We start from the raw sequence: 12,843 nt of genomic DNA on the forward strand, positions 1-12,843 counted from the left end.
CTGCTTGAGCAAGTCCAGTGGAGAGTTACCAGGATGCTCAGGGGACTGGAGCACCTCCCTTGGGAGGAAAGGCTGAGAGACCTGGGTTTGTTCAGCCTGGAGAAGAGAAGGCTGAGGGGGGATCTCATCAATGCTTATAAATACCTGAAGGGTGGGTGTCAGGAGGATGGGACTGGACTCTTTTCAGTGGTGCCCAACGCCAGGCCAAGGGGCAACAGGCACAAGCTGGAACACGGGAGGTTCCCCCTGAACATGAGGACAAACCCCTTCCCTGTGTGGGTGCCCGAGCAGGGGCACAGGCTGCCCAGAGAGGCTGTGGGGTCCCTTCCCTGGAGACATTCACCCCCCGCCTGGACCCGGCCCTGTGCCCCTGCTCTGGGGGTGCCTGCTCACGCAGGGGTGGGACGGGGTGAGCTCCAGAGGTCTCTTCCAAGCCCCACCGTTCTGTGATTCTAAAAGTACGTTTTCTGTCAAGCCAGGGTAGCTCAGAATACGAGGGCAGTTGGTCAGGAGGGGTTAGGGAGCGGTTTACATGGAGCAGCTTCCTCGGGGATTTGGGCTGCTTCAGGGGAGAGGCTGACTCCGAGCGCGGCTGCCCGGGCGGGCGGAGGGACGGCGGCACCGAGCGCAGCCGGGCAGCCCCGGGCGCCTCACGGGCACGGCTGAGAAGAGGCGCCCGCCAACGACCGCCATTTTCTCTCACCGCGGCGCCGGGAAAGGCGCGGGCGGGGCGGCCGGGGAGGAGGGATCGCGCCGGCTCAGTGCCGCCGCCATGGCGGGCTTCGTGCGGGAGCTGGAGCGGCGGGGCGGGCCGGCGCTGCGGCTGGAGCAGCGGGTGGCGGGCGGCGTGGGTTGCGTGGTGTGGGACGCCGCGCTGGTGCTCGCCAAGTTCCTGGAGACCGGCGCTTGTCCCCTCGACCGCCGCCACGTCCTCGAACTGGGTGCCGGTACCGGCGCCGTGGGCATCATGGCGGCCACGCTGGGGTGAGCGGCGCAGGGGGGACAGCGCTGGCAGCCGGGAGGGGCAGGACCCTACCGCCCGTCTCTCCACCCCTCACCCCCATTTATTGTATTATCTACCTGAAATCTTTTCAATTCTCGCAAGACGGGGTTTTTGTGCGTGCGCGCTGCGGCGGGGGCCGGTGCGTGGGTTCGTGACCCTCCCGTGTGTTACAGGGCAAACGTGACGGTCACCGACCTGGAGGAGCTGCAGGAGTTGTTGGTGGCCAATATAGAGAACAACAAACATCTGGTGACGGGGTCGGTCCGAGCCAAGGTACTGAAATGGTTTGTATGATCCTTCAATGTTTCTCTTCAGCTTTATCGGGGCTTCTGCTTTTGCTTTGTTAATTGCCAAATACACCTGAAAACACTGCTGTGAAAGGGAACCTCGACATAAGAACACAGTCATTTAACTTCATCCTCAATCCTTTAATATGTGTTGTATTATTACCGAAGCTTGTTTTAACATTTTTTTTTTCCTCTCTCTTTTTAGGGGTGAAGATGTAACAGAATTTCAGCCTCCCCCTGATTATATACTAATGGCTGATTGCATTTACTACGAGGAGGTAAATGAGGACTTTGCAAAACCCCTGTAGAAAGCTTCCTTGGGAAGGGTGTGGGTTCAGCATGAGAAGTGTTCAAATAAATATTGTGTTTGCATCTTGGTCCCCATGGTTTAGAGGAATATGTACAAGACTGGAAAAGGCATTTTTAACACACTCAAACCCGTTTGAGATTCAACCAGAGACTTTGTGTTTAAAAAAGCCCCAAATTTAATATTTGTGCTCCCCCCCTTTTTTCTTCACATTGGGATTGAAACGTGAAGCAAAACATTGCGACTGATAGTTTGTGAACTGTTTAATGCATTGGTAAATGAAATTTAATAGTGCCATATGTGCACTGTTTGGCTTCTCTTCACCCTTCCCTTGAGAAGGCAGAAGGAGAAATCATGCTCCAGCTAAGTGGTTGTAGTCTGCCCCATCTCCTCAGCTGGAGCTCTGTAGGGTGTGCACAGACAGCTGATGGAAGTTGCAGGAAAAGGGAAATGACCTGAAGAATCCTGTGTCCCAGTGGTCTTACAGCCCCTCACATTGGCTCCCTGCACATTGGTCCCATTTCCATATGTAGTGGTCTGGATCTGAGCCGTGTTCCAAGAATGGCTGAGAAAACTCACTTTTGAAACATTCCAAGAAATAACCATTGTAGTGTGCCTCAAGGAAGTGCCCACTCAAGAGTGTGGGATGCTTTTGGCTTTGATGCTAGTTCAGTTTTCTTGGTCAGTCTATGAAACTCGTCTCCTGTGCAGACTTCCCTTTCTCCTCTGCTTTCCAGCTGGCCCCCATGTTCCTATTTGTCCCAGTTAAAGTACTAAAAATAACTCCCTGAAAAGCAAAACTGGAAAGTTCTCTCTTGGGTGAAGACTTTCTCTAGTTGGAGGGTATCGTACCAATAAAATGAACTTGAGATCTAAGTGGGAAACACTTAACCTCTTTTGGGCAGTCATTAGAACCATTATTGAAGACACTGAAAGACCTTACTGGCCCTGACACGTGCATCTTGTGCTGTTACGAGCAGAGGACTATGGGAAAGAATCCTGAAATTGAGAGAAAATACTTCGAGGTAGGTGTTTTTAACGTGTGCTTTTTGAATACTAGGAAGATAGCCTGCATACAGGCAGCCTTTGTGTTGGATCCGCTGAACATCAGTGGCAGTTGCTACCTGTGCAGTTTCAGGTGGACTGCACAAAGTAGAGTTTGTAGCAGGAGAAGCAGGTTTGTCTTTAGATAGGGCAGAAAATTTGGATGGTGACTCTTGAAGTTACCGTCCAGCTTGCCAGTAGAGAGTTTCTGGATACTTACTGAGCTTTCCTTTCCTCAAAAGGTCAAACTAACCTTTCTTGCCTTACTAATCTCAACTGTATTGATGCTTTTGATCCAGGCAGCCAGACTTGCATAGGATGTTAAAGCCTCTCTAGCTTCTGAGTTTCCAGGTTTGCAAAAGGGCCACCATACGTGAGCCAACATCTGTCAAAATAAAAACAATTGTTTTTGTAGGAGCAAGTGAAATAGCGGTCAGTTGCTCCCTTCTTTCTGCAGTGGTTCTCTTGACATTACCAGAGGTTATTGGGAGGTTATTAATTAAAAATTAATCTGGTGGAAATTTATTTTCCTTTAGCATGTTCCACTGAAAGCAGAGGGAAAACATAGGTAAAATTTTCCAGAGTAGCTCAGGAACTCAAGACTCTGCTAAGTGATACTGCTGCTTTTGCAAAAATTCCCCCCCCCCTCTACTGACAGAGCATTAATAGGTGGTATAATTAAAAAGTCCAGCTGTATCTTCTGTAAAGGTGAAGAGGAACATGGGTACAGCTGAATCCCTCCTAAGGTTGTGGGGATGACCGTCAGCACAGGATTTAACTCTGCACCTGTGAAGCCTGCAGAAAAGCAGCCCTTGTGCAGTACTGGATGATACGTAATAATAATACTACAAAAAAGGGGAAGGGCAGGTATTACAGGGCGATTTGTACGTGTTAATAAAAGCACCTCTTTGATAATTAGCCATGCCTCAAACTCTTGTGGGGGCCTGCCTGTGAGGAGGGTTGCTGTAATTGAGACCAGCTCTGACAAGGTGCTGCTCCCACAATAAACTCAGTAGATGTAGGTGTTTCTGGATGATTTCTGCTTTCTTGTAATTTATTTCCTTCCTTAGCTTGCCAGGGTTCAGCCAAGTTAATCTTCTGAGCACATTGCAGAGTCGATGCTGGGGTGTTTTTAGCCTTTTTTTCCCCCCTCCCCTCCAGCTGAGGAGGCTGGCAGACAGGCAGGTGCTGTGGTTTGGCTTAGCACTTTGGAGACTGGAGGAAGCAAAATGTTTTATCACAAGCTTCTAGATTTTTCTTAAATGTTGCGAGATGTCTGTAACTTTGAATTGGTACAGGAGTAGTTAAAATGAGGGAAATACGCTGCTTGGCTGGAAAATAGCTTGCATGTTTGTAGAGGCCTTCATTGCAGTGATCTGAGCGTGGCGATTCCAGCCTCCTGAGGCTTCGTGCCCTCATGTGGGTATATTGTGGGACCTTTTTAACTGGACACGCTTAGTTCGAAAGGGCGGTCAGTGTCATTTGAATTGTTTTGTGTGTTCTCTGATAACCAGCTGCTTCAGACGGACTTTGAGCTGGAAAAAATTCCCCTGGATAAGCACGATGAGGAGTATCGCAGCGAAGACATTCATATCGTGAATATCCACAGGAAACAAACGGTAGGTTAATTTAACTGGCGCAGTGAGCGCTGCCAGGAATTCACAGAGCTGCTGTTTACTTGGCACAGCGTGAGCGTTCCAGGGGTGAAGCTCTAAACTGACTGTGAAATACCATTAGAGACTCTGTGAAGCTGCAGAGCAGAACCGTGCTTGTACAAAGGAGCTCCTTTGTTCCAGAACCCAGCGCTCTGCCAGGTGCCAGCCTTTGTCTTCAGCAGGGCCATCTTTGAGCTGCACGCTGACTTTCTCTTCTGCTTCCACACTAGCGCAGTGCCATCTCAAAACTGGAGTTTTTCGGCACCAAAGTAATAAAAATAATACGCCCACTGCTGCTTTTAGTACCGTGCGCTCTGCTGTACAGCCCTCTCCCCAAAACCCATCTCTGGAGGCGATACTTAGCACCTGCCAGGGTTGGTTAGATGATTTTTCAGTTATTTGGTGGGGCAGACAGTTATGCATGAAGAAAATATTTTGCATATTGTGCTGACACAACATGCAGGTCCGGCGCTTAAAAAAAAGGTATCACTTAAAAATCTGTACTTTTTGTTGTTTTTTTTGTTTTTTTTAATCTATTTGCAGAGTTTTCCGTCGTGAGATCTCTGACCACAGTAGTTGTCCTCTGGCAGCTGTCAGAACTCTAGAGAAGAGGGAGAGGGTATAGAATAACACCACAGAGGGACTGTCTCCAGTGCGGTTTGTGACTCATCTACAGAGTGGCTTCTCGGTGATGGACTTGGCCTGAGGCACTAGAAGTGGGCTAGTTAGACTAGATCCACTGACAACGCCTTCCAGGAGGGCAGATGTGAGCTGTTGATGTCTGCAGGCTGAGGCAGAGGAAGGCAGAAAACAGAACCAGGGCTTCACCCAGACCAGCGCTGGGCAGTTCTGGTTACCTCTGCTGGGCAGCCGCTCGTTAGAGCAGCGGGCGGCTTGCCGAATGCCCACGGAGCAGATCCGAAGGCTCTGTGAGGAGAAAGCTGCGAGCGGGCTCAATCACACAGCCCCACGTAACCAGTCAATAAAACTTCTGCACTTGAGATGGGTCTCGGATGGCGGGGTTGGTTTTTTTTTCAGCCTGTGGTTTCTGTGTCGCTCCTGCATTGCAGAGGCCTTGGGAGGCTCGTTCCAGGAGCAGGGCTTTCTGGACCTGCCCGCAGCTCGGGCTCCCTTTATCTCCAGGAAGAGCATTCCTTGCAAACTTCACACTTCATACAACACCGCCCTGGCTTGCGAAGCACAGGTGGTAGGTGCTGTACCGATACACCATGCAGATGGTCCTCGCGCTTGCGCAAAGCTGTTCTACCTTTTAATTCCAGCTGCGCTTTTCTGGTATAAAAATCCGCACTGTTAAAGTTTGACGTCTGCAGACGATTCTGGTGAGCAGGTTCATTGTGGCTGTTGGTATTCCTCGCCAAGCTGCCTCTTGTTGTTGCGCAGCGATGGCTTTGAGATTCAATTTCAAAGGAAATCTCGCTTCTGCTCTAGTGGAAGCGGCCACAGCTGCCTGCGCCATCCTGCAGCCCTGAGCGCGTGCTTTGAAAATAGGTCTGCTGCAGCAGAGGTGCTGCGCGGCGTGAATTGTAACAGCCTGTTCCCTGAGCCTCTCCTCGCTCATGCTGCATGCAGCGTGACTGGTCCCTGCTTCAGAAACCTGAATATTTTGGCTAAATCTGCTGAGTTTTCTCAAAGCCTCAGCTGTTGGTTTTGGAGGGAGCTCTGTTCACAGGCACCCGGACGCTCTCTGGACCTGCCTGGAGCTCAGGCTCCCCTTATCTCCAGTAAGAGCATTCCTTGCAAACTTCACACTTCATACAACACCGCCCTGGCTTGCAACCCGGAGCAGCGATGGTTAGTGAATACATAGCAAAGCGAGAATGTAATTTGTTGTAACCACATACGTTATTTCTTAACTTGTTATGAAAAGAGCTGCTTAATTAACCAGTGGCCTGCAGGAAGGTATTTACTGTTGTGTTTACGCCAGTGTCACTTCTCTGGTGGAGATTCTCATTCAGGGCTGTCCAAAGGTGCGCTGTCAGGGTTGTGCGAGAGCTGTGCTGTTCTTTGGTATCAGCTCCCTGTGGACGCAGCCTGTTTGCTGACCGCAGACCCCGGGGAAGGGGGGGAACAGTGTTTCTCAGGGGTTTGATGCCAAGAGGATAATTGTATTTTATCTACGGGGCGTGTGATTTCAGCACTTCCTTTTATATATGGGCTTGGATCTCCCTTTCAGAAGAAAAAAGGAAGTTGTGCTTTTCTCTCCCCACACACAGCCACCGGCTGCTTCTCCGTGCCCTCAACTTCATGCCTTGCAACGTTCAAGTTGTGAACGTCATCGGGCGAGAGGGACCTTGTGTGTGTGTGTGTGTTGGGGGGTGGGGGCTGGGTCCCGTCACCCCCCGCGCCACCTCCCCGTCACCAGCTGCACCCGCTGCGAGCAGGGATGTAAAACCCAATCGCTTCTGCTGCCGCTGCTCCGTCTCTGCAAAGAGGAAACCACCGCTAACCAGGGCAGCGGGGAGAGGGACGTCACGTGCGTGGCGGCTGCTGCCGCTCTGCAACTCATCCCTGGAGCCACCAGATGAAATGCCTGCTATTTTTTTTGGGGGGGGGGTGTGTGGGAAGGGCTTTTAGAAAGGGGGTTGATATCCTGCCGGGGCTGAGCTGGGGAGGGGGCAGCTGTAGGGCAGGTAGCTGCCATGGCATGGGGATTACCGCTCTTAACCGGGGGCGGGAAAATGGAGTGCCAGGGAGATGCTGGTCCTGCTTCTTGCCAGCCTGCCCACTCCCTCACCCGCCCCATTTGTTCCTGTTGGCTTTTTATCCCGACCCTGTCCCCTCGAGGAGAGCGTGTGTCAGTGCCCATCCCATAGACGCGGGGTCTCTTCGGTGAGGTTTGGCGGTGCCTGCGCGTGGCTTTGCCGGTGTCGGGCTCTGCCTGGCCCCTGGGGCACAGCAGGCGCTCCTGAGCACAACTCCTGTCCCTGCCAACACCACCGCTGCCGTGCCAGCCCAAATCTGCCCCAGCGCTCTCCGCTCATCCCTCCTCAGCTCCAGCGGGCCCGCGGCTGCTTCCAAGGTGGCTGCTGCAGGAGCTGGCAGCACCGAAGCCGCAGTGTCCAAGCTGGGTACCCATCCTCTGCGTCATCTTGCCAAAACTTGATTACACCCTCGCAAGAGAGCGAGCAGCAAACCCTGTGCCGCAGCTGCGGGAGCCGGTTCGGTGCTGCCGGTCGCAGGCAGAGACATTTGGGAGACTGAGACACTGGGTGAACATCACGCTTAAATAATGGGTAATTTTCTGGAATAATTTCAGCACCAGCTCGAGCGATGGGAACCACACCGTGTGGGTTGCGGCTGCGGAGGTCACGCGTGATTTCCACGGAAGAGCTGTGATGCTCGTGTGCCGGGGTGGCATCGCCTCGCGCTTGGGTCAGACCGCAGCTTCGGCAGGTGCCTCCTTCCCGCCCGGTCCCGCCGGCAGCACCCGCATCTCAACGACACCGATGGGGGTGCCTCCGTGCTGTGGTCCCGCTGGGGCTTTGCCGGGCTGCTTACGCTTTGCTATGACAGCCGGTGTAGCTTTTTGCTGCCACTTAAATCAACGGCGAGGGCGCCTGGATGCGGCTAGGGCTGAGCAGAGCGCTTAATGCCAGCTCAGCACCAGCCGCATGAATCGCTGATCGCTTCCTCTCGCATTAGTCACGACGCAGCTCAGAAACCTGCAGGACCTCAGGATATTCACCCTTGACTCTCCATGATTATGTTTTTCTTTGCTAGGAAGAGCACAGGGCACGAGGCAGCTGCCGCGGAGTGCACCGGCGTCTGAATCTGGCCATCCACGAGCAAGTCCCCTGCGTCCCCTGGCGCTGCTGTAGAGCGCCCCAGGACTGCGTGGGGCCGGGACCTGCGCCCACGCATCCCATGGGGCTGGTGGCTTTGCTTGGGAACTCTGTCCTCCGCAGCTGTATAATCATTTTCCATGGCGTGTAATCCTGGACAAATGGATTTTTCCTCTTAGAAAATTACACTTCTTGTCTGTGGCATTAAGAGCTAGTGTTAGGAAAGGCCTTTTTATTATGGCAGACCTGCTCCTGCTCCCACGACTGCAGTGGGTCCTCCGTAAATGGGCAAATGGCTCAGTTCAACTGTGTCTCTCGTGCATTTAGAGGGAGCAGATGCCCCCGAGCCTGCAGATGATTGCTGCCGTTGTGCCATTTCCTGAGCCTCAGCCGAGGAACTGCTGCAAACAGTGCTGCAACGCCGTAACTCGCCCACTCGGCAACAGGAGATTACGTACAGGGGCTCCCATCCCCGGCTGCGCTTGCCTTCCGCCTCGTAGGTGCTTGAGAAGTGGGTTGTGGCCAGCTGAAGGAGAGAATGATGAACACAGGGTCCCTGTTTGCACATGCCCCACCTGGAAAAAAAAAAAACAACACCAATAGCAATAGCAATTTTGCCTATTTTCTGCAAAAGGGCTGGGTGAGGCTCCCTGGGTGCTGTGGAGGGTGCGGTGCCACTGGGTGACTGTGATGCCGGCAGGGAGGCCGCAGATAGCATCTGCTGGTCTAGTTAGCGGCATTTCAAACCCCAGGTGTTTTGCCAGCCTGACCTGGGGGTGCTCGGTGGGGATGGTCCTCCGTGGCGGCGGCCGCTGAGTGGTGCCGATGTGGCTCCTTGACCCGGCGCACGCTGCAGGTGCCGTCCCGCAACCTTGCGGGCGGGAGGGTTTCATCGGCGCCGTGACATTTTGTGGCTGCCGGCACGTGAGCTGCAGGGAGAGGCATCGCAGCCTTCACCTCCCGAAACAGCGTCGGTTCAGTCTGCCGAGGGCTTGCTGCTGGTGCAGTGCCCTGTCTTCCCCGGGGCGGGGAAGCCGTGTGACCTGCATCTCGTGGCCCAGCAGTTATCTCCTTTCACATCCTGAAACAAAAAAAAAAAGTAAGTTGATTTTCTGCTGGTGAGCAAACAGTGATGGGGGGGAGGTTTCTGCAACAGAGGCCAGCGAGTGTCTGTTCCTGTGCTGGTGAGCAACCGCAGCCATGGTTTTCAGCTCTGAGTGCGAGCGTTTGTGTGCTCCCAGCCCTGGGGAGTGACCCGGGACCTCGGCAGGGTGATGGTGCAGGTGGTCCGTGCTGGCGTCCAAGTTCAGTGACTTCTTCTGAGAATCGCCTTCTCTTCCCAGACACCGTCCTGTGGGAAGGAGAAGGAAGATGCTGATGAGCAGAGAGAGCTGTGGCTGCGATTCCAGCAAACATTTTTTGGCTGTCGGAGACAATTCTGGAGGATGCTGCCTGCTGCCCCTTGGGATGGATGGCTGAGCCCTCCCCAGGTTTGCCGGGGAAGGTTTCTCCCGTTGCTGTGGGACCTGCCTGCCAGAGGCTGTGTGGTCCCATCAACATCACCTCTGTCTTCACTCCTGCAATTAGTGTGTGCCAATTATTTCTGCCCTTATGAGCTCCCACGTGGGACATGGAGGCAGCCAAGGGCTTGTTGGGTTGACTCAGAGTGGGTGTTGATACAGGGCTCCTGCTTTGGCTTCGTTATGTTTTTATTCCTCTTGCACTTCTGGGTTTGGTCTGCTGGTTTGTTTTGCTTTTTTTTAAAAAAAAAAGGAAAAGGCTGCGTAAGGGAGAAGACAGCAGTGGGCAGGAGGGAGGTGAGGACGCCTTGGGGAAGCAGCAGGGCTGGAGAGGGCTCATGCTGAGCTGGGATGTGGTCCCTCGTACCCTGCCAGCACCAGCTGGGAAGTGCAGGCAGCCCTGTGCTGGTGGCTGGTCCGGCTGCCAGCAGGACGGGGAGGACACATGGCATGGCCCTCTCCACGCCCGCTGCCATGAATTCACCCTCTTCCTCTCGCTGCGACCAGGTGGGCAAAAGCCATGTTTCTTCCCGCCACTTCTGTGCCCCGGAGGAGGTTTTGCTCACGGCAATGCAGCACTCGGCAGCCTTGAGGCCCCATCCCGGCACGTCCCATCCCGGCACATCCCGGTCCCTGCTGAGCCCGCGCTTCCCATTGTGCCTGAAACCTCTGACTCATCCATCTCGCAGCCAGCGGCCGGGGCTGAGCTGCTCCGCTCCAGTGCAATCCCCAGCATGTGTCAGGGGCGGCCACCACCTCCCCAGCTGCTCACCGGCATGTCTGTTCCCCTCTGCAGGGGCAGCAATCGGCCACTTCTCCCGCTCTGACAGCCTCCAAGCCCGGCCCTCCTCTGGCTCAGCTTCAGCTGAATACCGGCCTGAGGGCCTTGGTGCAGCGGTTTGATCTGCCTCTGGTTAGGACCTGCGCTGCCCTGAGGGGAAGAATGTACAGTCATGTCCCTGATGAGGATGGAGATGACCCCAGGCAGGCTAGGTGCTCCCCGGCTCGCCGTATGCATCCTTGCCTGCATGCTGGGACCAGTTCTCATGCCTAGGGTGACGCACAGACTTTTTCCCAGTGCGGACTCCAGGAATCTGGTCTGAAGTCATTAGTGACGGTTTTCGGCACGTGATTTGGCAGCAGCTGCACCTTTTGCTCCCCCTGCACAGGCTGGCAGCATGCGGTGGCCTCCAAGAGCCAGTGAGGCCATGCAGAAGCACGATATCCCGATGTCCCTGCATATTCCCAAACTCCAGCTGCCCTTGGTGAGTGCAGGATCCCATAACATGCCTTAAAAATAAAACAGAAAAATAACCTGGCACGTGCTGTGCTAAGTATCACCCTGAAAAGAAAATCATGGGTGGAAGGAAAGCCTTTGTGCCTGGTTGGGGCATTCCGGGAGGGGCTTTGGGCTCTCCCTCCCACTGACACCGGCTCATCTGCTGCTCCCAAACCAAGGCAGAGCACGAGCTCATGAGCAAGACGACGTCAGGCAGAGGTAAAGCTGGCAGCCGGGCGTGCATCAGGGAGGAAGAAGCTCCAAAAAGCCACATTTGGGGAAGCAGCACGTTCCTATGGACCCACACCCTGGGGCTGCCACCACCCCCTTCTGTGTGCCCCCAAAACCCTCCCTGTGGTCCATGGCGGAGAGCACGGCTCGGCTGTCCACCGGCCGCTGCTTCACCACGCCAACCATATTCAGGTGCTAAATCCAACGTGGCTGTTTTCTGGGATGTGCATCGTTTTTGGGAGAGCAGCGTGTGTTCAGGGGTTGCTTAAAGCCTTGGCTCACAGCCTTTTCCACCACACGCAGGACCTGGAGACCTCCAAGGGTCCTGGCACAAGAGGAAGCCAAGTGGGACGGGGCAGGCGGGAACCGTGAGGCCCACAGGAGCCGGGAGGTCCCCATGGGAGCCGGGAGAACCCCACCGCCCCGTTCCTGCCACCCCATCCCCACCGCCCCGTTCCTGCCACCCCATCCCTGCCGCCCATGGTGTGGCTGAGTCACTCCTGCAATTTCGGTGCTTCCTGCCCCGGCGCACGCAGGAGCTCCCCAGGGCGGTTTTGCACCCATCGCCTCGTTTCCTCAGCCAGCCCAATTTGGGTGCCCAATTTCCTTTTCATTTGAATGCAAAGAAAGAGTTAAGCAGCCACAGGCAGGCTTGTGTGGATTTGGGCCAGATATTTAAAGATCCACGGCTGGGAAAGGAAAGGGGAGTTGTGATACTCTCCAAACGCTCTCTACAAACACCTCGGAGGCTCCCGCTGCCGGCACCGTCCCCGTGCTCCCAGCAGCGGCTGGTGGGGGAGAGGCAGAAAACGCCTTTCTCCTATTTTTAGCTCTTCAGCGGTGTCATTAGAATAATCTGGGATTGGAAAATGTTGCTGTGCAAAATTTCCCGGCAAGGCAAAACTCAAAATGTAAAGGTCTGGGATGGTGCAGGTAAAGGGGATGGGGAGGAAACACGCAGCCGTGGCCAAAGGAGAGCTGCCCGGGGAGCACGGGTGGCGATGGGGACAAGCCGCACCAAAGTGACACAGGGCGATTTAATAGACACGTCCTTAATAGCATCCCAGGAGAGGGCGGTTTAAATAGAGACGAGGCGCCTCCCAGGGCAGGTTATCCAGGCTAGCGGGACGTGCTCAGCCCTGTGCCAGCACTGGGGACGCTTTTGCAGCTTTGTCAGCGGCACTGCCAGGCTCCTCGCCCTTTCCACGATGCTGTCCCCCCTGCAAATGCCTCTCTGGAGCCCAGCGTGCCAGGAGTAAAATAAATCAGGAAGGGCTGAGCGTTATACGAAGAGCTGAACTTAACGGGGGAGCTCAGCAAGGCCTTGTCAGCAAATGTCCCCGCACTGAGCCAGGACCAAACTGGTGGAAATTACACCCAGAAATCACAGCCCTCTGACCTGGAGCTCATGCAGGAGCCCAAGCCCCGGGCACTACGCTGGCTCGCAGCCACCCTCCGCCCCGCACGGTTCTCCTGCTCTCATCTTCCTTTGCCCCTTGGACATCTTGGCAAAGTCCAAAGCTAAACATTAGCTCAGGTCTTGGAGCAGCTGCCGATGGCCAATGTGCCACCCTCAGCCATCCCTGGCCAGGTCAAATCTCATCCCCTTGGACTCAGCCTCCCCCTCCATGCATTTCTCCACTTGATTTAAGGTGCTGGCACTTCTGCAGCCACCTGGGGCCAGCCACATTTATGGACCTTTCCCCCCCCAGTT

General features: G+C 54.6%; 1 protein-coding gene across 2 annotated transcripts; it reads left to right on the plus strand.

Annotated features, from left to right (window-relative positions):
• The first annotated feature begins 721 nt into the window (after positions 1-721).
• Positions 722-8,586, plus strand: VCPKMT (valosin containing protein lysine methyltransferase). Of its 2 annotated transcripts, none has more exons than XM_064461180.1 (6): positions 722-984; positions 1,177-1,287; positions 1,496-1,568; positions 2,503-2,622; positions 4,156-4,260; positions 8,038-8,586. In XM_064461180.1, exons 1-6 carry the CDS (start codon positions 773-775, stop codon positions 8,248-8,250), a joined length of 834 nt encoding a protein of 277 aa, XP_064317250.1. In that variant the 5' UTR covers positions 722-772; the 3' UTR covers positions 8,251-8,586. The 2 variants fall into 2 exon arrangements, with proteins under 2 accessions (XP_064317250.1, XP_064317252.1); XM_064461182.1 differs by lacking the exon at positions 8,038-8,586 and adding an exon at positions 4,840-5,297 and having other exon boundaries at positions 732-984.
• Positions 8,587-12,843: the final 4,257 nt, after the last annotated feature.

The sequence above is a fragment of the Phalacrocorax carbo genome, chromosome 9, assembly GCF_963921805.1.
Source record: "Phalacrocorax carbo chromosome 9, bPhaCar2.1, whole genome shotgun sequence".
Classification (NCBI taxonomy): domain Eukaryota; kingdom Metazoa; phylum Chordata; class Aves; order Suliformes; family Phalacrocoracidae; genus Phalacrocorax; species Phalacrocorax carbo.

Bases quoted from the DNA above. Each gene is read 5' to 3' on its own strand.
- VCPKMT (XM_064461180.1), top strand. From the start codon at position 773: ATGGCGGGCTTCGTGCGGGAGCTGGAGCGGCGGGGCGGGCCGGCGCTG. The intron at 985-1,176 runs GTGAGCGGCGCA...CGTGTGTTACAG, and splicing joins ATCATGGCGGCCACGCTGGG to GGCAAACGTGACGGTCACCG. The intron at 4,261-8,037 runs GTAGGTTAATTT...TTTCTTTGCTAG, and splicing joins ATATCCACAGGAAACAAACG to GAAGAGCACAGGGCACGAGG.